Source organism: Lepidothrix coronata, unplaced genomic scaffold (assembly GCF_001604755.1).
Source record: "Lepidothrix coronata isolate B3197 unplaced genomic scaffold, Lepidothrix_coronata-1.0 Scaffold174, whole genome shotgun sequence".
NCBI classification, from domain to species: domain Eukaryota; kingdom Metazoa; phylum Chordata; class Aves; order Passeriformes; family Pipridae; genus Lepidothrix; species Lepidothrix coronata.
Genome location: NW_016690354.1, coordinates 1,342,898 through 1,368,397, shown reverse-complemented (window position 1 = coordinate 1,368,397; position 25,500 = coordinate 1,342,898). Strand labels below are relative to the sequence as shown.

General features: G+C 41.7%; 1 protein-coding gene across 4 annotated transcripts in view; it reads right to left on the bottom strand.

Moving 5' to 3' along the window:
• Positions 1–596: 596 nt before the first annotated feature.
• Positions 597–25,500, bottom strand: part of FOXJ2 (forkhead box J2) — a 27,785-nt gene continuing 2,881 nt past the window's right edge. For 3 of the 4 annotated variants that reach the window (XM_017830121.1, XM_017830120.1, XM_017830119.1), the window contains exons 3-12: positions 11,693–12,045; positions 11,112–11,186; positions 9,083–9,151; positions 8,574–8,714; positions 7,948–8,146; positions 5,769–6,095; positions 5,268–5,369; positions 4,605–4,805; positions 3,739–3,837; positions 597–3,163 (exon numbers count right to left, since the gene is read on the bottom strand). In XM_017830121.1, coding sequence (XP_017685610.1) covers positions 3,075–3,163; positions 3,739–3,837; positions 4,605–4,805; positions 5,268–5,369; positions 5,769–6,095; positions 7,948–8,146; positions 8,574–8,714; positions 9,083–9,151; positions 11,112–11,186; positions 11,693–12,025 — 1,635 coding nt within the window. In that variant the 5' untranslated portion in view covers positions 12,026–12,045 and the 3' untranslated portion in view covers positions 597–3,074. The remainder of the gene's footprint in view (positions 3,164–3,738; positions 3,838–4,604; positions 4,806–5,267; positions 5,370–5,768; positions 6,096–7,947; positions 8,147–8,573; positions 8,715–9,082; positions 9,152–11,111; positions 11,187–11,692; positions 12,046–25,500) is intronic. The other variant, XM_017830122.1, reaches the window with a different exon arrangement.

Below are 25,500 nucleotides of genomic sequence, written 5' to 3'. Positions count from 1 at the left end.
TAGTCATGGATGATCCAGATCAGATGACTGCTAGACTATCAGCCATTTGGCAAAACTCTGGAATTGAGAAGTGATAACCTCAAGAAGGTGGGGAATGACCACATTGGGGCTCAGTCACATCAGGCTCTCTTTACAAGAGAGATGTGCTTCTTGTGTCCTGGCAGAGGAAGATAAAAATTTCATCCAGTCAGGCTATTTGAGGTGTTCCCAAGCTTGAACATTCCCTGCTCCTGAAAAATGGTAATACATTTACCAGGTACTCTATGGAAGCAGTTTAAAAATCTGCTTTTTGTGTTACTCCTTCCTTAAAAGAGAAAGGTCAACACATGGTATGACAGCCACCAAACACTGGTAGAGTTTTCACTCTGCCTTTCTGGTGAGCACGAGTTGAAAGACTCACAGATCTCAGTGCCTCAAAAACAGTTATCTGGGAGAACTTCCAACTCTTTCTCTCAACATCGTAAAAAAGTCTCTGTCTAAAGTACATACAGGTTCATTTAGCCATGTCAACACCGAAATTCCAAGGTAAGTAGGTGGGACCTGAGCCAACCTGATGAGCGCCGCTGGGAAAAAAATCAATACTGGCACCAAAAGAGTTAAACCATAAACATTCACTTTTTCTTTTTATTAAGAAAGCATGCACAAAAATAAACTCGTGAAACCACGCCCCTCTCTCCCTGACCACTGACACAAAGCACAGGGGGGGCCACACCGGGCTGGAAGGGCCTGCAGGACCTTCCTCCAGGCCAGGCTGGCCCCCCTCCCCTCCCTGCAGGCCAGTGCTGCCCACCCCACTGATGTCTTCCACGCACTAACAACGCACATTTATTTCAGGGGCAGAGGAACGAGGCTAATTTGCACACTGACCGGCATGTATTTACATATGCAAATGAGGCACAACTTAATATGCAAATATGCAAATGAGGAGCACTTGGATACGCAGAAGGAGCCATCTTGGTTTGTTTTTCTTCCGGTGGTGTTTTCAGACTTCCATAGGGCCGGCTCTCAGTAACGTCCTTTGCAAAGCATTAACTGGCACCTGCTATGAGTTATCTCTGGTGCCACTTCCCACAGAAACCTATCACACATGCTTCCAAGATGTATTATTCCCATCCTGAATCAGCAGAGATAACAGCTGACTCCATGTTGAAGCTGTCTGGGATTCCTCATTTCTCTTGGAAATACTCAATGACGAACTCCCCCCCAAACACACACTTAAAACAAAACAAAAAAAAGAAACCAAAAAAACAAAAAAAGAAAAAAAGAAAAAAAAAAGTGTTGTTCCCCCCTCCTGATACAACAAGACTCTGTCCACTTCCCTGACAAAGATCTAATTTCCGATTGGTTTATCCCTACAGCAATTTGAAAAAGCAATGGCAGTTCCCCACCTTCCTGCAGTCATAGTAGAGGTTATTACTTTACTGCCCTGCCCCATGTCAAGTGGCCATGATGGTCTATTTCCATGTTTGTTCCCTTCACTGATAAACAGGGAATTAGGGATGGGGGGAGGCTTTACAAAATATTAAGAGAAAGCAAGAGGTTTGACAGAACAGAGCCATACCAGAAAAAAAGGGGAACACAGGACATAGCTTTGGGGAGGAGGCATCTCAACACTCACTCCTGCTCCTGCACCTTTTCCACCTTCCTGATTTGCAAGTGCTGACAAAACTCATCCTTAAGGATTTACACCAGATGCTGTCATCTCTCCAGCCGAACTGAAAGGGGTCTGACCCACCCACCTCCCTTTTATACTACACTCTTCAGCTGTTCGGTTTAAAAGCCTGCCCTGCTTCATCCTCTCTCTTCTAATGCCCGTCTTACAAAAACTGCTCGTGAGGGCCTCCCGGTACCTGACCAGAGGGTCCAGCCCTTGACCAGCAGTCCCTCAAGTTCCCCCCCAGTCTGTGCAGCAGCTTCATCTGCCCACCACGAGCCCGTTCACCAAGTGGGAACCCCTGACAGAGGACATGCACGTACGCAACAAGGCTCCTGCTGCTGGCACTCAAAACACAGGCAAAGACAGTCTCCAAAGAAATCTGAGGGGCAGAGGGCCAAATAACAATTGGACAAATACTGATGGGAGAAAATTTCCAAATTTGCATATGCAAGTAAGAGCCTCACTACATGTTTTGAAGAAGAGCTTGAAGGGATAGGGGGTGAAATTAAAAGCTCTGGGGAACAGAATTTTCTGAATCACATGTGAGACCCCTGACTGCTTCTTTTATCTGATGGGTATTTAAGCTTCACCTGGAGACTGCAAAAAGCAGTGTAGGAAATGGTCAGGATTCCCTTCAAAATCTCTCTGTCTTCACAGATGGCACCACACTGTGAAACCCAACTTCACTGCTGAAATACCATCTCTGCCCCGTTCTCCTTTCTCCAGACTCAGGTCTGCCCTCCCAGCTCAGCTTAGCTCTCCCTGCCTCAGGGATTACCTTCTCTTTGTACTTGGGAACACCACTTCTTTTCTTGCTGTTCCTGCTGGTGTGACAAAGTTCACAGAGCTAAGATCACCCCTCCAGTGTCCCTTCAGCCCCCTGACCTTTACAACATTTACGAAACAACATAACTACAGGCTCCCAGGGTCCACTAGGCTCTCTCACTCCAGTAGCCAATACAACAGATTCACCGGCCACCTTGAAGGGAAAGAGGGATTGTTAAACGCAAAATGACGGAGGCAGAGAAAGATGCACTCGAGGATTCAGCCTTCCAAGGTCTTTTCATGGCACCAAGGACCCATCTTTCTGCCCTCCATAGGGCACTACACAACATGAAAGCTGATCCGATGCGTCCGAGGCCACCAGAGGAGGGGGAGGGCTGTGCTCAATTATTGGTAATAATAATAATAACAATAATAATAATAAACAAAAGAAGAAAAGAAGATAAAACAGGACGCAAGGAAGGATTATCTTCGGCAGCATCTTGCGGTGGCTTCTCTGGCGGAGATAGAGAATATATATCTATATACAGGCAAGGCAGGGAGGCTGGGGAGGGCGGTGCTGACACCATTGACCCCATGTCTCCCTCCCCTCCCACGTCCCTCACAAAGGACGGCCTATCAAGTCTGTAACTCGCTAGGTGATCAAGTCCCAGTCGAAATCATCGGGGATTTCCTCATTGGCGCCTGGAGGAGGTCCTGGAGGCCGGGGGACCAGATGATGAGCTGAGCCAAAAACAAGGAAAAAAAAAAAGGAAAGAGAACAGTTAGAATAAAGAACTACATGCTTTTTCACAGGGGGCTCTTGGGCAAAAGAAACCCAAAGTGGTTTGGGCCTTCTCCCTTCCAATAGTCTAACAAACAAGAACACTACTGGCATCAATTTCTCTGTCACACAGCACCTACCAATGTCTGTAGGTGGTCTACTGTGAAATTCTCCACAGCATCTTCTACAGAAGTTAAGTTTCAGCCTCCTTTACTTTTCTCACAGTTGACTGCTGACAGAGCACAAAGGACTTCATCAACAGAAGCTTCTCATGTAAAGTTGCCTTCAAGCAACCGAGGGTGAGGCTGAACTGGGAGACTGTCCATGTGAAGTGAAAGAAATCAGACCACTGACACCTTAAACCTTTCCAAAGCTATGGCAGAACCCTAAACAGTGGTTTTTTTGCAGTCCAGCCTCCCTCTCTACCTGCAGTGCTCCATTTGATTACTAAATGCTTTGGGAGAAACACACAAAGGGGTTGGAAACCAATTCTTTAATGCTCATTGCTATAATATGCCTTAATGTCACTCCTTACCTGGGCGATTATATCCTGGAGAGTCCTGGGTGGAAATCTGGTACATAGGAGATGGCCCGGAGAAGAGATGGGGAGGCTGGGGCTGACCATAGGAGTTCACTGTGAAAGGAAATGAGGTAAAAAACAAAACAAAACAAAACAAAAACAACTGTTAAGGTTCTGGTCAACAGTCTTGACCCTGACTGGGTGGCAGCTCAGCCACAGAGCAACTCACTCAGACCCACGGGATACTGAGGAGATGTTCAGCTGTTGGGTCCTAACTGCAAGCTATAGCTTGGTCTGGGATCTTGTTCTTGGAACCAGCAGGAGTTTCTCTATTATTGTAAAAGAAGAAAATTTTCATCCAGAAACACCACAAGCTGGCTCAATATTATCCACTTAGTTCAGTACTAGATGACACACACCATCACAGTTCTATCAAGACCACAGTATCCCCTGTGCTCTCCTCAGAGTGCATCCTCCTACTCCTTGTTCAGTCAGTATTTCTCCAACACGGGTGCAAGCGCTTTCTCCTTTACAGCTCATGCCATCTGGAATAGCAGTCTCTCTACTGGCCATTTCTTTCTGATGGTTACTTACACAAATACCACTCCCTTCTCCTTTTATGGGTTTACCTTTTAAATATATTTCTGCCTGGATAGGTTGCCTGTCAACGGTGTGCATCAAATAATAGCAGTCAGTCCAGGCCACAGGCATAGGACAACCCAATTCCTTAAAGCCAGAGAAAGCTGAGTTGCTATGAACACCTCTGACAGCCTAGCTCTGAGCTGCTCAGTGCTATATTGCCTGGCAAGACTGTAAGTAATTTAGGATATTCACAGAATTGGGCCTTCATTTACATATCATTTTAGTCTCTGCCTAATTACCTTGGTTCATGGATTGCTCCTGTTTGCCACTGTTCAGGGCACAAGAATCAGAGATTCGAGGGGGCTGCTGTGGGCCAACCAGATGAGGGAGCTGACCAGTCTGGGTAAGGAAGTGATTAAGGGAGTCACAGAGGTTGGCAATATGATGTTGATCCAGCGTCCAGTTCTTCCGCTCAGCCTGGCGCAGACTCTCCATCAGCTCTGTGGGGGACAGGGGACAATGTCAAAGACAGCAGTCACGCTGTCATCTTCCCTGCAAAGTGTCTCTGTCTTCTGTCCCTAAATCCTACCTCCTCCTCACAAACCCAACTTCAGTGCTTCAAATCTGTCACCAAACACCTGGAGAGCTCCATATCTAAGGATACTGTCTCACTGACTCAGGTGAGGGAGGGGAGAGTTGGAGGGAAAAGTCTCAGCTTTCTGACATACTTTTATGAATTAATTCCCCTTGCCCCAAATTCCTGCAGTATTCATTCAAGTGCTTCAGGATCTTAAACAGAACCCATGAAGTAGGACACCTCATTTTAGAAATAAGGTGAGTCTGAGAAACCAATGGACTTGACACAGATACATTGAAAAAAGATCTTGACACAGCACTCACATGTTCTAGACTACAGCCCTAATCACTGAGTCACTAACTCTAGTCACTAGGCCAACACTGACCTGAGAATTGGGAGTGCTCAATGCTAGACCAGTTCAGCCGGTTTACCATCTTGAAGCTTTCCTTCAGGGAATCAATGTTGGAGCACCAATCAGGGGGAAACGCTGGAATGAAACGGGGACAACATTAATCCAATGCAGATTGCCCTTTCCCTCCACCCTTTAATAGGAAAAGATTGGCCCCTCTTCACCAAAGAGCCTGATGCTACAGTAGCTAGAAATCCTTTCTCCGATGGAAGACTAGGGATGGTGCCTCCTTTCCCACTGAGGCCCTGACTTTATCTTGCATCTCTAAACAGAATCCCAAATCCAGGATGGATGTAGCCTCCTTTCCTTCAGTAGGGAGGTAATTTCCCTCTCAGATTTCAACCTTAACTGGCTTTCACCCATTTTCTACACACAGTCTAGGCACTACCTAGGGAAAGCTCACTTGTGGAATTTCTATCTGGGGGCTCCTCGCTGCTCCCATTTTCCCTGCTGTGTTTTCCATTGCCCCTGACTCACCAAAGCCAGCACTGTTGATTGAAGCCTGTGATTGCTGCTGCTGCTGGTGCTGGTGTGGCTGCTGCTGTGGGTGGGAGTGCGGGTGATGTTGTTGATGCTGGTGGTAGCCTCCATGCTGCATTGGGGGTGGGTGCATGGACATCACTGGTGGAGGGCCATAACCCTCACCACCCTGCTGCTTTCCCCCTTGGGATGGGCAACCCTCTGGGGTTGGAGTGTGGAGTGGGGGAGCAGCACCCACGGAGGAGGGGCCTTGCTGCTGCTGCTGCTGGTACATGTAATAATTGTGGTTGGAGGGCTGCATGTCACCAAGGAGTGAAGAGAAACCTGCCAAGTAAACGAAAGAGGAGGGAACTTTAAGAGCAGCTTGAATCAGACCTCTGCTTACATTATCCATCTCTAACTTCACACTGCTCATCCTGCTATTTATGACGCTTTTGGAGTTCCCTCTACTGGCTGCCAACAACCACGACCTGTGCAATTATGCACTTGCTGCACTCCAGACTCTGTTCAAAACAAAAGGCTCTACAACAAAGACCCAGCAGGATTTTAGTACAGAGTTAGGTACTTAAATTCCTCCCTGGATTTTTCCTACATTTGCCAAAGTAACTCATGCTTTCCTGAAATGTCATGCACATGTTGTTTTCCCATAAATGACCACTAAGCAAACTTAAACAACAAAACATTTAGAAAACAGATAACTTGATACATCTGACTTGCTGTTTCCCAGGGCTCCATTCAGTCCCCTTCTACAAGCAGCTTGGCCAGGAATCTTCCCAATTTTTCTCACACACATAAAAGGCTCTGCTTTTGTACACAGATCACATTGTACACATCAGGGCTCCTTCATGACTTTCATTCCTCCTGACTCATTGGGTGTGTAATTTCTATCTTCCTGCATTTCAGGCATCCCCTGAGGCAGGAGCATCAGGTGTTCTCCATTATTCCCCAATACCAGGAGCTCAGCATATCTCTTATGTCTGCTTCCCTGGTTCATTCTCCCCACACATTGTGGAACCTCTGTGAAAAAAATCACAGGGACATTACATGACATTAACCTGAGCTACTCACTTTGAGTACCCGTACCTGACCATCTGCAACCAAGCCTCAGGTTTTCACTACATTCAAGATCAAGCCTTGATTCAAGATCAGAGCTTCCTACTACTGCAATGGGGCAAAAGGATGAATACTGCCATCCTGACTCCAAAGTTGCCTACAAAATTTCCTCAAAAACTGCATGTTTTCCTAGAGTGCCTTACAGCCTAAGACTTGGAGAGGGAAAAAACAGAGTACTGCTAAGTTTGCAAAAACAGAGGAACACACCAACTCAAGGTTCTTCTCTACATTTTTGTAGCTTGCTCATCCTGCAACACCTCACACATTCTTACTAGGAATCTCAAGTGCCAGCACAATGGAAGCAGTAGAAGTATATAAATTTTTATTTCACGTAAGATACAAGCTCAGGAGGCTCCTCCTAGAGTGGCAAACTTTGCCTGCACTGTGTGATGGCTAGGAGCACAGGTGAAAGGCTCATGTAATAACATATTCCTTTTTATTCCAGATTAGTATTTAGAAATATTTAAAGGCAGGAAGAACTGTAGGCTTTTCTGAAGTGTTTTCCGTGGACACCTCATCCCTGCAGCGATTCTGCCCTCTGGTGGCTGCTTCCTCAATCCCAGAAATGCAACTCTATGAATAGAGTTGGGGGCTCTCTCTTCCGTGCTCTCAAACCAAGAAGCACAGTTCTCCACGGCATTGTACAAACCTAGTTTTAACAGATCTGAGCAATGATGACTTTCCACTCTCCTGGAGAAACTCCACATGCAACAATCTCCTCCCTCTTATGGTTTCTAGCCTGACAGACTGTGAATATTTCTCCAATGTGCTTTTCTTCAGGACTTCATTTCTCTCAGTTTCTGCCATTTCAGTACTTGCATTTGTATCAACAGAAGGTATTTTTAAATCACGATCCTCTTTATTCTAAGAGAACTAGGGGGAGCAATAGATAAAGGACGTGCAAATTTCTTATCTGCTCCTGGCAGAAGTAATTACAGCATGCCAAAGAAGGAACGTCTGTTTGCACAGGCTCCAAAGTGAGGAAAGATCTGAGAGATGCCAAATGGACAAGACTGTGTGGGCAGATACCTGCCCACCCCACATGACGCATGCAGTTACTCACCGTGCTGAGAGGAAGATGATTTCTCCAGCATGGATTTGTAGAGATTTCGGAAGGACCAGCTAAGATCCTGGAAGTTGATCTCAGAGTAGGAGAACTTGAAGTCATGGTTGGCACTGTACAGTGGGGGTGGCACATCAGCCCCTTCACGGCCCTGCCCCCCGGCTACAGTAGAGGCAACATCCACAGGCCCTGCACCCTGCTAAGGGAGCAAGAAATAAGGCCTTTAGCTTGTACTAGTTTTTGTAACTTGAGACAGAGATCCAGAGACTAGATACACATAGATCATGCACTGATGTCCCATATCACTTAGCTCATCCCCCAGCAAATCTTCCTTAATGCCATTTTCCTTGCGGAACACCAACCACTGCCCTCCCTCTGCAGCCCAATGGCTCCAGCATTTTCTTCAGCTATCTAATATCATTATGCCTTTATCCTTATCCCCATCCAGCCCTTTGCTAAAATTCACTTCCTCCTTATTTTCTATCTCTGCAATTTCAGCTCTTTCCCTTCTTTTTATTTTTGCCTCTATATCACAATTTTCACAATTCCCTCTCCTCACCACTTTTCCATTCATGCATTCTCCCCTGTGCTGTTCCTCCCACTTTATCTTTTCCCCTGCTGCTCACCTGACTGTAGTTGGCAATGGGGGTGGTGCTCTGGATTGACATCTGAGGGGTGGCCTCAGGTGGCAAAGAGGCTTCTGTGCTGACTGGAACAGCCCCTCGGGGGCTTTTACTTGCCTCTTGCTCTGGGGAGTCTTGCGGTATCTGTGGATGGGGAAGAAAGAGAAAAGGAAAGGATCAGAAATCAAAAACAGATGGAGAAGTGAAACTGCAGATGGGAAGCCAGCTCCCCCGCTGTAGAAGTTCATGGCTTAAAAAAGAGGAGGACTGGGCCTTAGTCACTGAGAAGTCAGGATAAGGGACTTCACACGAGATTAATTTTGCTACTGAATAGCAGCACCAACAGCCAATCAGCAGGACAAACACTCTAGTTCATTCGTTCCTAGCCTTTGTCTCTCCATCTGTACACCCTGCCCCCAAAACACTACCACGGTCTGGTGCTGGAAGGACTCCTTGAAACCAGAAGGGAATTCCCACCCCGCTCCATGCTGTCTGGAAAGGAAAACACTCACGTCATCATCTGGAGGATGCCGCCTCTTGCGAGATATATCTGGACATGTATCTATTGTCCAATAAGAGCCCTGGAAGAAGATCCATTGGTGAATGCATGATTAAATCACAGAGCTTCCTGAAGCAGGGGACTACTGACTCACAGAATGTAGCACCAACTAAACATTAAGACCACATGGACCACCCTCTAAAACATCAGGCAGAGACTTGGGTGTTGTACAGAGATTCCTCTCTTGCACTGGGTTGCACAGAACAATGAGATACAATGCTACTGGTGGAAGGCAGAATACTCCACTTTTCCATCACTCTGTGACAGGACACCAAAAGGATGGTTTGATCCAAGATAGGTGAACTCTTTGGGCCTGCACACTCCCTTCAGTAGCTTCCTCCCAACTTGAATTTGTTATTGACTGATGAGATCCTACTCAATATTCTGGCAGACAGCTAGAAGGATCGTTCTTTTTCCATGGTTCTGAGATTCCAGTTTGAGTGCTCTGCCCATTTGGGGGGTTCCCATGCAAGACGGATACTGACATACTAGGATGCACCCACAAAAGGGTCACCACAATGATTAGGAACTAAAACATATAATGTACAAGCAGTTCACAGAAGAGATCTGTTTAGCTGGGACAAGAGAAGGCTAAGGGGATCTAACCACTGTCTTCAACTGTGTAGGGAAATAAAATATGACAGAATCAAATTCTTCTTTAAAATGTACAGCACAAGAATAAGAGGCAACAAATATAAGTTACAGCAAGGAAAAGTACAGTCAGATATGAAGAAAAAATTCTTCACAATGTTGGTGGTACAGCACTGGAACAAGTGGCCAGTTTTGCTATATCTATCCTTGGAGATACTCAAAATCCAACAAAAACCTCAAGAACCTAATCTAATTGTTCCTGCCTGGGAGTGGGGGTGGGGGTGCATGTTGACCTCCAGAGGTCCCTTTCAACACAAAATAGTCTATAATAATGTGTGTTCTTTTCTGAATAAGTATAAAGAGAATTCCAGAGCGTAATTTAGCTCATTTTAACCTCTAATTGAAATCTGAATAATCTGAGTAAGTATAAAGCACAGAACATGTTTTCATTATAAATCCAGCCCAACGTGCCAATGAACACCTGCAAACATATACCCTTAAGTCAGTTAGGATTTCCTGGAGTAAGGCATATAATCAATTATATTTTTGAGCAGTGATCTTCAAAGATCTACTACTTCAATTTATAAACACCAATTGAGAGCACATAGTCCTTTAAATATAACCTGAAATAAAAGGCCTAAGCAAGTGGTCCTTTCTGATAACTTCAGGATGAGGGGGAAGAGACAATCTTTCTGTCTAGATACATAACTTCTTGCCCCCATCATCTCCTTCAGCTTGTTTAATTGTGAGTTTTTTTAATCAATAATATCTGCCAAGTTTTGGTTTTGCTAGCAATCCCCTTTACAATCTATATGTACTATCAGAACTTTATTAGCCTTTACTTGGCCAACAAATTCCTAAATTCTTGAGTTTTACTTGTAAATGATTTCTACAGATTTAAACAATGTGATGATGATATTTTTTTCCCAACACTAAATATTTTGCAGTCTAGGTTCTGCTCTCACTTTCACAGATCTTGCCTCCAGGAAATTCATGATTGTCACATCATAATCCTGCTGTTCACCAGTAGTCACTATGATCTTTCATAACAGAACAGGTTGTACTAGACCCACATTTTACACAGAGATCAAGAAGAAAAAGAAACAAAACTAGTAAGGTAGAGTTAACCCCATTTTTGACTTCTTACAGTATCTTTAAAGTCAACTGAAGATCACAGATAGGAAAAATAATTACTAAAACCACTTGGGCCCCTTTAGAGGTTCCCTTTAAGTAAATGTGTCTGTAGCCAAAGGACTGCAGTAAATCTTACTACTGCTTCCATTTTTGCCTACACTTTAGGTTTCAAATTCCAACCATGAGTTAGAAAGGGCAACCCCAGGTTATCCCCTGCAGTTTTAAATTGCTTGTCCAGGAGCATGCTGATTTCTTACCTTCCCTGGATCATCTCTCGGTCGAGGCACCTTTCGAAAACATTTATTCAGAGAGAGGTTATGACGAATAGAGTTCTGATGAGAGAGTAAGAGATATGGGTAAGTGCTACAACAAAAACATACAGTCTTCTGAGTATGCCCTGGAACAGGTAGAGAAAATAGAATGGTGCATACTCAAAAGCCAAACCTCACTACATATACCTGGAATGGAGCAGAACAGAAGCTGTGGAAAGAGAGATGGATTAGATGATAATATGGGGCTGAACCACCCCTACATCTACAGAAGGTGCAGTGAAAATAGAAAAATGATGCAGAGCTTGGTAGGAATGTGGGTTTTGTGGGGGTTTTTTGTTTTGTTTTTCTTCGTAGTTGTTGGTGGAGTTCTTTTGCACACTCCTTCTTAAGGAAGCACCACATACAACAAAATTGTCAGAGAAAATGGGACTCCTAGCTCTGCATTTTCTCCAGTCGCTCAACTTAGTTTTACAGCTGTCTTGTTTTTCTCAGTGGGGGTATTTTGCACAGAATTAAGAAAATAAGTCTTGTAATTAGGCAAAAAGTATTTTAGTGCAAGCCCTCACCTTCCAACCAATACCAGCATTTTTGTAGTAGGGAAAGTTGTCACAGATCCAACGGTAGATCTCACTAAGCGTCATCTTCTTGGCAGGCGATGAGTTGATGGCATATGTGATCAAAGTGGCATAGCTGTAACGTGGCTTCCCATCTTGGTGCACCGCAGCCTCATCCTTACTCAGTGTGGCATTAGGATCTGTTGGTGAGCCTGGTGGACACTTTCGGGCAGATCCTGGAGGTCCTGCTTGTGAGGAACCCCCTAATTTTTCAATAGTAGCCCTTAAAGTAAGCTGTGGGAGCCAGTCTATGGAAGTGAGGCTGCTTTCCAGGTCAGAGGCCATGGTGCTGGAAGCAGGAGTACCTGTGAGGAGAAAGGAGCAGAAAGGAAACTCCTGAGACACAAACAAGGTGAACTCTTGAGAACAAAACCACTCATTTGCATTCCTCCTCTGCTTCTCCCCCTATCACAAATACCTGTGTGAAGACCATCCTAGTTCATATCCCTTATTCACAGCCAGACAGAAGCACCCAAAAGGGCCTATGACTGTGTCTCTAGGAGGACCATCCTTACTGACAGAAGCTAGGACAGTGCTGATGGTAGCATTACTAGGGCAGTCTTACCCAGAGCACTGCCCCCAGGTAAAGAACCAAGATCTGTTCAAAGGAAGTGGAGTCCTTTCAGCAGCTGTATCACATTCACTCCCTTACCACCCAATCCATATAACCTTGGTACCCTTCACCAAGATTACCTCTAATCCAGTAGGTTTACTGTGTCAGGTAAGAGGAAAATCATAGCTAAAAGGGAATACTCATTCATGCCATATACAAACAACAGTTTAATTAGATAATCTTCAAAGTCAAGACTATCTTAATTCAGGGGCAAATTAATTTCCCTCTAAGGCCTAGCCTCTTTTTTTGCATTAGGTGACATTATAATGAATCCTATTCCTTAGAGCTAGGATTACATATCTCATTTTAAAACACCAAGATCATGCATAATACTATATATAGATAATTACATCTACCATGTCGAGTTGGAACAGACTATATTAAGCTCTTAATAGTTAAAGCTTTGCCTACCATAACCAATTTTTCCTAAATATATATATATAATTTTATTGAATTAAATCTTGCTTAATTCACAACATAGCAGGCAAGTATTTTCTCCAATTCTAAGACACAGGAAGAACTTACTCATCCGAAGTCACACAAGTTTGCCACAGGGTAAGAAGAGACTCCAGATCTTTTCTCATAAATATTATATACTTCCCCTCATAAAAACAAAACACACCTGGATTGCAGTAGTATCCAGGGATCTCTACTTAGCATTTATTTCATATTAAGAAAATAGTTAGCAGCATGAGCTTGTAGGAACTTGTGCACTTAGCACACAAACTTTTATGTCGTCTTTTGTTGTAGACAAGGCAGCAGAAAGTTCATCATTCCTACTCACAACTGGCTGGATCACTATACTAGGAGCGATCCCTTGAAGTCTGGAATGAGGTAGGTAAGTTTCCATGGCCACAACCTGCAGTGCTTTGTGCTTATTTTTTGCATAAAGAGAAGAATCATGTCTTGAAGGGATGCAAGTTCTGCATCGTTTATTTCTGAGGTTTAGATGGTACTATCTTTGAGCATGCTAGTGCATAGAAAAGGGAAACACACGTGCACATGCTTATGTAGACATTTGTGACAAATTAAACACATGCATACATGTAAGAGAACAGACTGACATGAACACACTTCGCTTCAGAAAGATTCGTCAGCAGACACCTCCCACCGAGTGCATCACTCAGATGAGTGGATCAGATGAGACAGGGAGACACCCATCTGCATGAATACCAATTAGATACTCATTCTAAAAATAGGTATTTGACAATAACAGTGTGGATGCACAGATCCAGAGACAGATGCACCCAGCATTTTGACACAGAAGCTACCGGTTCTTCTCCCACAGCCATATGCATTATACCTTTCACTTCTGCACTGAAGTGTTCTCACAGCACTGAAGCACTTAAGTCCATATTCCAATGCATTCGTAAGCACTAAGCCTTTCATTTCCATGCATGTGCTCACCACACCTCTTAGGGCTCAAACACCCACACAATTCCCCAACAAAATCCATCCCTCAACCCCCACAGACAGTGGCTCCAAAGCCCTGGCCTCAAAAAACACCTCCTAATTGAACAGCTAACATTGTCACTCACACTCACAGCACTCACTGACTGAAAAGTACAATTGCAACTCTACAGTATCTATGGCGAGTGGAAACATTTTTCTCTCCGTAGAGGAAAGGAAAAGCCCAACTGCAACTAATTTACCCATGTATTTATTTGCCACACTATCACACGTGATAGGGACAACTACTTGCTAAACAGCTAACTAGAGAGCTGCAAAAGGCCTTACATTATCCACCCTCCTCAAGATGTAGATTATTGAATAACATTTTGATTTGTTTGATCTAGTATCAAACATTTGAAATTTACAGACACACACAAAAAAGAAGACGAAAAAGAAAAAAAACCAAACCAGCAGGACTATTCCTTCCTGAATAATACAAGGGAAAAGAAACGATATATTTTTATCCAGTCAGGATGGACAGACCACTATGTACACAAAACACAGCATAGTAAGTTCACAGGTACAGCCCTCACTAAAAGCAGTATTCCACTTGGGAAAAACCAAACATGAACTAAATATACGTTGAATGCTTAATTTTGTAAGTGTGCCTCATAAAATTTTTAATTTCCATGGTGCAACTGGACAACAGATTACTGCTTCTTGTTAAATCAATACGAAATAACAGTTGTGTTAACAACTCCAAAGTAAAATAAATACAAATTTCTCAGTTCCATTCCTTCCCTACCCCCTTTTTTTAAGGCAAGCATAGAAATCAAGAAAATTAGGTTGTAAAAGCCTATGGCAGAATAAGATACCAATCTGAAACATCAGAAATTCAAGAGGCAGAAGAGAACCCTGCAGTTTTCACAGAGCTTTGGATTTGCCCAGGTTATGTCAGTAGAGCATCTGGGATGATTTGCTATGCAGTAAAATGTAAGGCTGATATGCAATACGCCCATCATCAAATACACAAGCTTTCCTGCATTTGTGTAAAATATACTTGTCAGGGAGACAGCAAGGTTAGAATTGGGTCAGATTACACCCATACTAAGAATTTTAATATTTCCATTCCTTGGTTTATAAAAATCTTTGACAACAAAACAAAATCCCAAAATCTTAAGTAAAAAATTCTGTCTATACAAACGCACTAGTCACCCAGTATTGAAACAACCACTTTTCAGTAAAACACATCAGCTCTTTAAGGACATATACACTAGACAGTAATTTAGGACAGAAAGTGAAGACTCAGATGCAACAGCAATTCCATGGGAAATTTCAAAGCAGTGGAATAAGAGGGTTTTTTCCAAGTTTGAACTTGATCATGTTACTGGATTTAAAAGCCTGTATGCTGGCAATACTGGATCTGTAATAATCAGGCATAGTCAAACCTAAGGTAAGGTGGCAATTCCAGAACACTTTCAGGGCAAAAATAACGCTGTGTAATTGGTTACTAAATTATTTAAAAGAATACTTGCTATGCAGTTAATATTATTGTTAATTTGTGTTGTATATCTCATTCACCTTATCCAAGTGGTTGGTGCACCAGCTTGACACTACTTAATGGTATAATAAAACAAGACTGCAGCCAAACCAGAGAGGCTGATGATTCTTCCAACTTTCCCTTCCCAGCTTATTGCCTGGCAAATCTTCTTTTGAACTCTTCTCTTATGATCCCATTCAAACAAAGAAAAAAATAGTAGTAACTAATAAACACACTGAATTGAAATCAAGGATATTTTAAAATATCCTACCACATTAGCCAGAATTAACTTTGAAGAAATAAAAAGAAAGATGAAGACCAGAATTCTCCCACTTTACAAGGTAAATTCTATCTGTTTATGTATTTGGCTGACTTTAAAAAGCAAGGGTAAGGTAGCCAAGTCATAACCACCATCAACAGCTGGAAACTGTCTGCAGTCTTCACTTCCCAAGCACTAACTAGTTACAGTACAACCTCAAGTCAGACAGGTCAGAGAGATGCAAAAATGCCAGCCAAGCACTGATCCCAAACTACAGACAAAAATTTGTTAAACAGACAAGAATCTGTCCAGTTCATAAGAAAAATGGTTTAAAAAAAATCCTTGCATTGAATACCTTTTAATAACCACTAATTCACTTGGGACTAGTAATACTTCACTACAGCTTTCCAGGAAAACTACTGCCTTACTCTGAATACTTGTAACTAGCAGCAAATCGAAGATCATGCAAGCCAGCCTTCTGTCTGTTGGATTGTAAGGACTATCCCTACTGCCACAGTGAAGAAATCTGTACTTTGCCTGCCCTGCTACTTTGCAAATGCTTGCTCCAACCCAGTCAGATGTTATCCAAGATCATTGCTACTTATATATCAGGACTGAAAAATGTATGAAATGTGGGGAACAACACTCTGAGGGTCACACTGAACGCAGTTAATAAACATTTACAGCCTGAAACATTCTCCAAGGCTGAACTCAAAAGCTGGCCAGTCAGAATCAGTTACGACTGAAGCAGGGAGCCATACAATGAATGAAACCATGCTGTGCTCTGCCTACAGAAGACGCATATTCTAGAATAAATCTCTACATTTCTGTGTTTACTTTCACTGTTGCTTTACTTGCTGCTACTCTGATCCAGTGAAACACTATGGCAAAACATTCAAAGAAGACTCAACATAGATTTCTCAACATAAACTTTGAGAGAGAAGAAATGCACAACAAACTACCAAGCAATGACTGACAATGACCCATAAATATATGACCACTTCTATTTAGGTGCCTGAAACACAGATCCAGTGATCTAACTAACAATATCCCTCTAATATACTCAGCGATACACCTATTTTCTAAGGTATTTAGCAAACAGAAAAGCTCAAACCCAAGCTGACAAAAAAAAGACTGCAACCTTTCTGAAACAGAAAGGTGAGCACCATGTCAACTAAAGGAAACTGCATCAAAGTGTAAGAAGAAAAAGTAAAACATAAGAATACCACATGCATGAAGAAACAGACAGCCTCTACTTTGATGACAAAAAGGCAATTTTGACATACTTGTGTAAATTACACATGCAAAAACACTGTGTTCTTATCCAATACAGAAAGGGGGAAATAATCAATTTTGCTAATTCTGGCAGGAGAAATTTGCCATTTTAAGACATGTGTCTTCCCTCAAAAATAAGAAGGTGTGAACTAAGACAGCAGGAACAAAACACTTAAAAATCTGATCTTCTCTAAGCAAATGTTCTCACAGAGATACTTGTTTCATGTAAGAAATTGGAAAAAAGGAACCTGATTATCTGCACAGTCTGAAATTTCTACCCATCATTTTGGTAACTAATTGTGAGAAGTCTTCAGGAGATGTTTATGTTTATGGAATCAAATGAAGAAGGAAGAGAGAGAGGCTGCTGGGTATTGTTCATAAAATAAAACTTAACCTGGAAGGAGCGGCAGGTGTCACATTAGTGACGAGAAAAGCATTGCAGTTTGAAAGTACACTTTTGCCTGCAGTGTCACATGAAAGAAGGAAAAACAGCCCCTGGGGCAAGGAGGTAAGAGAAATTGTCATACCCTAGAGCCACGCTTCCCTACTTTGCGACCAGTAGAACAAGCCGGAAAACATTTTCCCAATTAACTGTAGGCTTGCAGGTGTGGTAACAGGGGGCACACGGTTCTCGCTAGCCATGAGCCACAAAGGGAAAAATAATCCAAGAGGAGGAAGTTCCTGTCACCGAAGAGCACATGGCGTGGTACTGCCTGTATGAGCAGGAACTGTCACAACCTGCACTTGCCCCTGTCACAGCGGTCTGGCTCTGCACCCCTCCTCAGAACCACTCAGTGTGCAAGACAGAGACAGAATGGCTTTCAATGTTCAGTGCTATTTTGTGTAAAAGAACACAGGTGATTCCGTGATTATGGCATCCTGAATGGAAATTTGCTAAAAGTTACAGTACACACTAAGATGTACTAAAAATCAGAGTTAGAGGAAAACTTTTAGACAACACATAGCTTAATATATAAAAATCACTGGACTAATTGTTCTGTCATAATTAAATTGTTATACAGATACTATTTGCCTTTAACAAGTAGAAATCTCAGTAATATAAGGTTCATATTAAATCTCAAGGAAAAATAAAAAGAAAACAAATTTATTTTCATAATATTTACTGATTACATAAATATCATGATAGCACATTTTAACATAGGACCTTTCGATTCCCTCCATTTTGTGAACGGTGCACAAGCAGGATATAATTTTGTATTCTGAACTGAGTAAATGAACAGCACTGACTGCACAGACATTTTTGGTACTAATGGAGCATGAAGTCTTGTGGGGACTATAAAGTCACCAAAACCCTCATGTTGGAAGTGTGTCAGGATTCAATTCCAAAGGCAATTATGTCCTAGCTTTGTATGGAACTGACAAATGGTCTCGTTTACAAAACATGACCTGCTTATTTAAACTTATCAACAGATGGCATTACAGCCAAAGTCTGAAATATGCTCATGTCAAGGGAGACAGTATCTTTACGGGCATAGCAGGCTAGGATGGAGCACAGCTAATGACTTGCCAGATTTTAATAAGATCAACTAATCAAATATTTTTGTTGTCTGCTATATAAACATGCAGGAAAAAAATGCATTGAGAAATACTACACGGACATTGCAGACACCCCTTAGACAGTCTGAAAATACGTGTTCAAAGTTAGGACTAGTTTGTTTATTTATGGTGCTGCATAAGGGAAAGTGGGGAATATGTAAAACCTGTCAAAAGAAACAGTAAATTATATTGAGAATAGTGGTATGCCTAAAATACTTTTGAGCTGGAAGTTATTTCCTTTGTAATAAGACTACTAGAAAAGATTTATTCTAATAATAAGCCAAATGTCCTATGACAACCCTTCCAATAACAGATTTTAAGTAAAAAGTAAACCAAGCACTTTGAAGAAGCTCAATGAAAATACATCACTACAGCAGAAATGGCTCTACAGCATCTCTCCACCCTCAGAATCACTACACAATATTTTACCATTGGAAGTAGGAGCTGTAATTCGAAACATATGCCAAGGCAGGAGAGAAATCTTTGACATTTGCTTTAAGAATATTAACAGAACAATTACTCTTACACTGAGAAAGGTATCGGGTACTGGTTTTGAAATAATTCAAATTTATGAGCACATATCTGGAATGAAATTTTCCCTTGGAAACCAGGAAGTCTGTGGTAGAGAAACAGTATCTAAGAGCAGGTATTTTCCCCAGCCTTACAGGAGCACACAAGTTGAAGAGAAAGATTTCAATTCTATCTGCTTATCAGAATCACATCCAGTCATAAACCTTCAGTACAAGATATGCAAACACTGATACAATATCCAGATTGTCTCTGAAATTGGAGACAACATCAGAAGTAGATCAGCATTCAGAATATCTTGCTCAGAAGATCTGCACAGCATTGCAAAGACACATTCTTTTAACTTGGGTTTCTGTGTGTAACATGCTTATAAAAAGAAAACTGTATTCTTACATTAAAAAATGGGTCTCTCAGTGAAAAATTACTGTTAACCTTGCAGTTTAATGACAGTAATAGTGAAAAGCTTCTATATAAGAGAAAGGAACGGCAGCCAGGTATAGGGAAAATGACAAACTGACTGCAAGTGGTCAGAACTTGTTCACGAAAGGTTGAACCGCTGAAAATAGATTAGTCAATATGAACTCTGCAATAGTTGCTAAAACAAGCCACAACCCACTTGTGGAAATGGGTATCAAGCACTAGCAAGAACTATGTACTGAATTCATAGGAAATCAGGAAATTGCTATCCAGCACAGATTAGTTGTATACCATGTGCCCAAAATGTACATACAGCACACGCTCCCAGAGTTGAGGTTACCAAACCACTGCAGAAAAGCCTGCTAAAGAGGAGTCTGAGAGCAAAGCACAGCTGAAATTGAAGTTGGAGAATGATCAAAAGAATCAAGTAATACTGTGTGAAGCTCATAAATCAGCTCTCAACCACTGCTTTAACATAATTCCTTTTTACTATTCTGTTAGCTGTTATTCTCAACTAAACTGGCTGAACTGTCTTCCAGCAAACAAAACACCTGACAATCCCTCACCAGGCTCACAACTTGTAAAGATTTGTACCAAGCTTGAAGGTCAAGAGGATTCAGAACCACACTGCCACATAACACACACTCATTAATGGTTTCTCCTTGCTTCAAATGCTTGTGTTGCTACTTGGTTTTCTGCATCCTACTCATAAAAATGCTCCGTTTTGTGTATCATCCTGAAACTAAATCTTCTGTTCATCTCCTTACAGACATTGAAAGAAGTCCCTTTCTTCCACACAGGTTTGCCACAGTTGTCACCTTGCAGCTGCAAGTAAATATTATTCTGCTCTAACCCTGACCGTCCCACTCTTTGAGATGTTGTGTCTTTGCTCATGACAATCTTTATTTACTTCACGAAAGAAGTCAGGGAGAGGGGGGTACATGTAGTAAGACAACTACCTCTGACTATCAGTTCGACATCTTGAATAATTTTCAAATGTGCTAGTAACAGTTATTTGTATATTTGAAAACAGTTAATTGCAAACACACAATTAACAGTTGGAAGTGATGATCTCAGAGGTCCTTTCCAACCTTAATGATTCTACAATTCTACGAAATAAGTAGTTTCCAGTGTGTCTGGCCTCTACCGGCTGGCAATATTCCTCTGTGTTTCAAGATATGAGTCAGCTGAGGAAGAAAATGAAGAGATGCTCATGCAAAAAATGGAAAAGCACAATGTCATGCTTGTGTTGCTGGCAGAGCAAAGGACAATGCAGTAAGAGACGGCAACAGATAGAGGAGAAACATAAGTGTGAAGGCCCCTTAGAGTAAGTACAAGAAGCTGGAACCTTATGTGGTGGATGGTAGCCAAAGCACAGGCTTGTCAAGGAGGAGATGGCAACGTGTTGAGAAAACATGCCAGGAGGACAGCTTCAGAAATTGTGTTTTTAAGAAGACAAGAAGGTAACACAGTTGTCAGAGGCCAGCAAGAACAGGGAGCAGTAACAGAGATGGTAAATGAAGGAGCAAGGGTTACCCAAAGAGACTGAAAAAGCAGCAGCAAAAGATTCATGCCATGAACTGGAAGATGAGTCTCCATCCTATATGTTCAGAGCAAGGACATGTTATAGGCCCAGATGTGGTGGTTTGCAACAGAGGAAAGCAGGAAACAAAGGGAAATCTCAAAGGAGCTGTCTAGAATTCCGTATTGGCCTCAGCAATTGCAGCAATTAATTTTACAAAATATGTTAAGGTAGTATGCAAAGTTGCATAATTTAATATCCCTGGAATGAAGGAGGTAAAGAAAAGCAAAGAGAGGACACCAGAAGTGGGTCATTGTGTCTAACTTGTGGGGAAAAAAAAAAAAAAGGAGGAAGGTAAATAGCTTACTGCAGAAGCTACTGAATGAATGACTAGAACAGTAGGAGGGAAACCAGGAAAATACTGACACAAAAGTCAAGGGAGGACAAGATTTCAAGACTGGGCATGATCAAGTGTCAAAAACAGCAGTGAAGCCAAGAAGGATGAAGATGGAATAGAGACCCTGAGACCTGGCCAAGAAAAGGTCATTAGAGATCTCAGGAGAAGCTTCAAGGGAGTGAGAATATCTGTAGTGAAATCAACTCACTAAACAGCTCTAGACTGCAGATATGGTACAGGATCTTTTAATTTTGGAGTCACTGGTCCTCCCAGGAAACAAGAATTAATCAGGGCATCGTGCTTTCGCTGTTTCTTAATGTCACAAAAAACAGCATATAGAGTTTTTGAGTTCAATATCACATTGTAATTAAGGCAATCAACAGCAAGAAGAACAGCCAGTCATTAAAAAGTGGTTTTCATCCTTATACTTTGGAACCCTTACAATAACCTATTCCAGGATAAATGGGAAGCCATGCATGGAGAAGCGTGCAGCCCAAGGTCAGCCAGCAAAGGAGTAGCAGAACCATGCAGATAACATGGGTCTCCCAAATCCCAGACCATTTCTCTACATTCAAAGCTTGTCTGCTTTGTTCAGATAAAGGGAATTTCAGATGTAACTATTTTAGTAGCTTGCTTACTTTTCTCTGCCAGTTCCTGATGAGGAGGGAGAATTTGTCTTGGTTTTATTTAACCACAGTTTTCTAGGGGGAAACTGAGAATTCAGAAACTTTGCTCCTTTAATTTGTGACCACAAAGAGTTCAGATTCCTTCCCAATTATTCAGATTTGAACTTTTAACAGTAATTACATATTTCTGCTATAATCAGCCACAGTCTTTATACAGCAGAGAGCATAAACAAAATTTGAATTGCTAATTGTAAAAAACAAAAAAGCAAATATTTTTTCCTCGAGGTATAAAAGCTCTCACTCATCATCTCACCCTGTCCCTCATTACTCGGTCTCTCTTATACATAAAAAAGGCCAAAAAAAGAACATACATTCCCTTAGTTCCTGACTTCACATCAAATAAACTGACCAGCTCAGAAAGATAAGGAATGAGGTACTGGGCCTTGAACAAACTGTTCACCTCAGTTCTGAAAACCAAGATCCTCAAGTGCTAGAGGGAACCAGAAAATGTAATGCAAGGGGTTTTCATTCTAATCAACCAAAATCTAGAAATTCCTGAGGAATGAAGGGGGCCAGAGGAAAAGGAAGGGTAAGAGAATGTGGAGACAAAGTGACACTTCACAGACAAGCAGAACTGGATATTTTCACTGATTAAAAAAAAAGCTTCTTGAGATAACCTCAGACAAAAAAATCGTATGTGTCCACACAGGCATATAATCTAATGAAAGCCAAACTAGGACCAGGTCAAAATACAGGTAAGACCAGAACCTGCGAGACATAGTAAGAAAGGATTCCTGCCAGTGAAGAATCCTAGAGAGGAGATGAGGGATGCTTACTTGACGAAAAGCAGCATTTTAGGCTTGTAGGACCAGAGGACAGAATGCCAAAGGGACTGCAAGGGAAACGAGGTGCAAAGAGCAGGGACAGCTGAGAGGAGGAGTGGGGTGTAGGAGGAAATGCAAGTCAAGAAGTAGGCAGGGTGGAAACACGCTGGGCCTTAAAGATGCAAGAGAGGAACTCGAGTGTCATGCGATGCTACAGAACCCAGGAGTTCAGGAAAGGGTTCACAAAGGTCAGGCACTAGCAATATCTGTGCTGTCTGCCTCCAAGACAATTCTAAGGTCCTTAATAGGATGGGGTAAAAGATTGGGCAGGTCAAAACTAGAAGGATAAAACAACAGTCTAGTCCAAATCTTGGCAAAGCACCACGGGATACAACATTAAATTGGTCCTAAACTTGGTTGTGAGACCTCTGAATTTTGAAACATTCCCAGTATTATGCATTTTCATTTCAAACCTGAAATGAAAATTCACAATTAATTAATTGTGAAAGCATATTGCAGCATGGTTGCTCTCTCTCAGTAATACATAGATGGATTTAAAAGTGAAAAACATGAGTACAGGAAGAAACATATTATAGATTTTTAGGTTCATCTTATATCCCATAGAAGGAAGAAGGAAACAAAACCAGCAGAACAGATAGCAAGTACCAATACTGCCTCCTACCAAGATGATAAGCATTTGGAGGTGGAACACATCAACTGGATATTCTTGCTAAAATAAAATGTACAACTGCCAGCAATACAGTGAGTTAAAGGCTTTTCTTCAGGCTTCAGAGTTAACACAACTGGAGAGTTAAAACACGTTAGAGATACCATATTAGGCTGTCCATTAATCTATGGACTACTCATCTTTTCTAAATTGTCTTCCAGGCTGCAAATGCTAGAAACAATGTTTTTTTGAAGTTTCAATTCTGAAGCATCAATCAGAAACATATTCTGCAAATGGAGTACTACATAACATAGAGGGTTCTGTGTGAAAGTCGCTGGTTACAGTTCTACCCAAGGCTGGGAGAAGCAAATGGAAAAATTAGTCCAAAAGCATTTTTCATCATCTGGTTGCTAACGACCAAGATCTAATTCCTCTCTGACAGCTGTGTAAAATGAGATAATCAGCCCAGTCCTGCTCTTGAGGGACAGCTGTCCATATCACAGTTGCCATTAACCGTACCTCCTTTCTGACACTTGAAGTAAAAGGCCAAAGATCCTAACTGGGATGCAGACAGAATCTCCCACTACATGAAGGTCAGTTGAAGTTTAGGGGAGGAGGTAGTAAGTTGTAACCTGTGCCTCTGTGGTAAGAATAAACTTCTCTGAAGACACAAGCTGTATTTTTAGTGGGGGGGGGAGAACCAACCCAAAACAACAAAAAACCAAACCAGAAGTACAATAGTCACAACCCTGTCTTGGACTGGGAAATTACATCCAAACTCCTCAAACTGTTCATTGTATTTCATTCTTTCATTCCAACTTTTCAGACTCCTTATTCTATCTTAGAAACTTGCCTACAAAAGCAGATTTCAAGATAAAACCCAAGAACTTATAGAACACATACTTAAACACTATTATAACCTGCCGATCATAACATAATCCTTTTCCCATAACTCTCTATACCATCACATTTCATTTTACTCAAGGACTTGACCTGAGAAATGCCACACACTCAGTTCTTAGATGGAAGTTGAGTGCCCATAGGACAGGATCAGACTGCTTCAATCTAAAAAGTCAAGTTTTGCAAGCATGAATGTCCAGATTTAAATTTACAAATGCATACACACGTAGCTAAGTGTCTCTTTACTCAAATGTTGAAGACTTCATTCCTTCTGTTGAAGCCAACTCTATGTTCCTGGGGATTTACAAGAATTAGGCTATTTACTTAGGTACATTAATGTGGTTTTTAAAATCTAATTTTAGGTATTCAGATTTAATATTCTTAATGTAAACTCTTATAGACATAGCACTTTCATTTAAATGTGTCTGTAAAGTACCTCGCACTTTCATGAAGACAAATAATACTCTCCCTTTTTCTTTTATGAATACTTTTGTATAAAATAAATGGTGCAGAACAGCTGCAGTATTCCATCTCAGAGGAAGCTGCATTTTCACCTGTGACAAACACTTGATGTGAACACATGATCACACTGAAGAGCTATGCTCTCTAAAAATTATTCCCTTTTCCCTTAAATTTGAGTACGTCCTAGCTTTTGCATAGCTGTGTTTTAGACTACAAGATCTTCAGAGCAGAGATTGTCTTAATTTTGTGTCCAAGTCAGTACTTCATGCTCTGTCAGCAATTAACAAATATATAACAATTAGTCTACAGCACACCACTTTCAGCCTTGTATGTCTGTCATGAGCATTTAATACTCAGGCAGCAAGTACAAAAATCTTAATCTTTATCATTAATAGAAGGGAAAAAAATGTTTCATATGCAGAAAGATAATTGTTGTGGAAGAGCAGAATTTTATTAAGACTGGTATATATATTCCGTAAAGTGCTCTGCAATCCATCAGAGCCAAAAGCACTTGAAAAATGTCAAGTCATTACTGTGAGGAAGGGGGCAGCATGAGGTAAATTAACCTCAGGAGCACGAAAAGTCAGTTACCCCCTTGAATGTACAAAGGCCAAAATGCCTCAGTTATCTCTTTCCTCGTGCTAGATAACACAGCTGTACTCAAAACAGGCTGATTGCATAACTAGAGGGCAACAGGTAGGAGGGCATCTAACAGTACCCCCAGAACATATGTATGCTAGGTGGTTCAGCCTTCCCTTAGAAAGAGGCGCCTTCTGAAGCT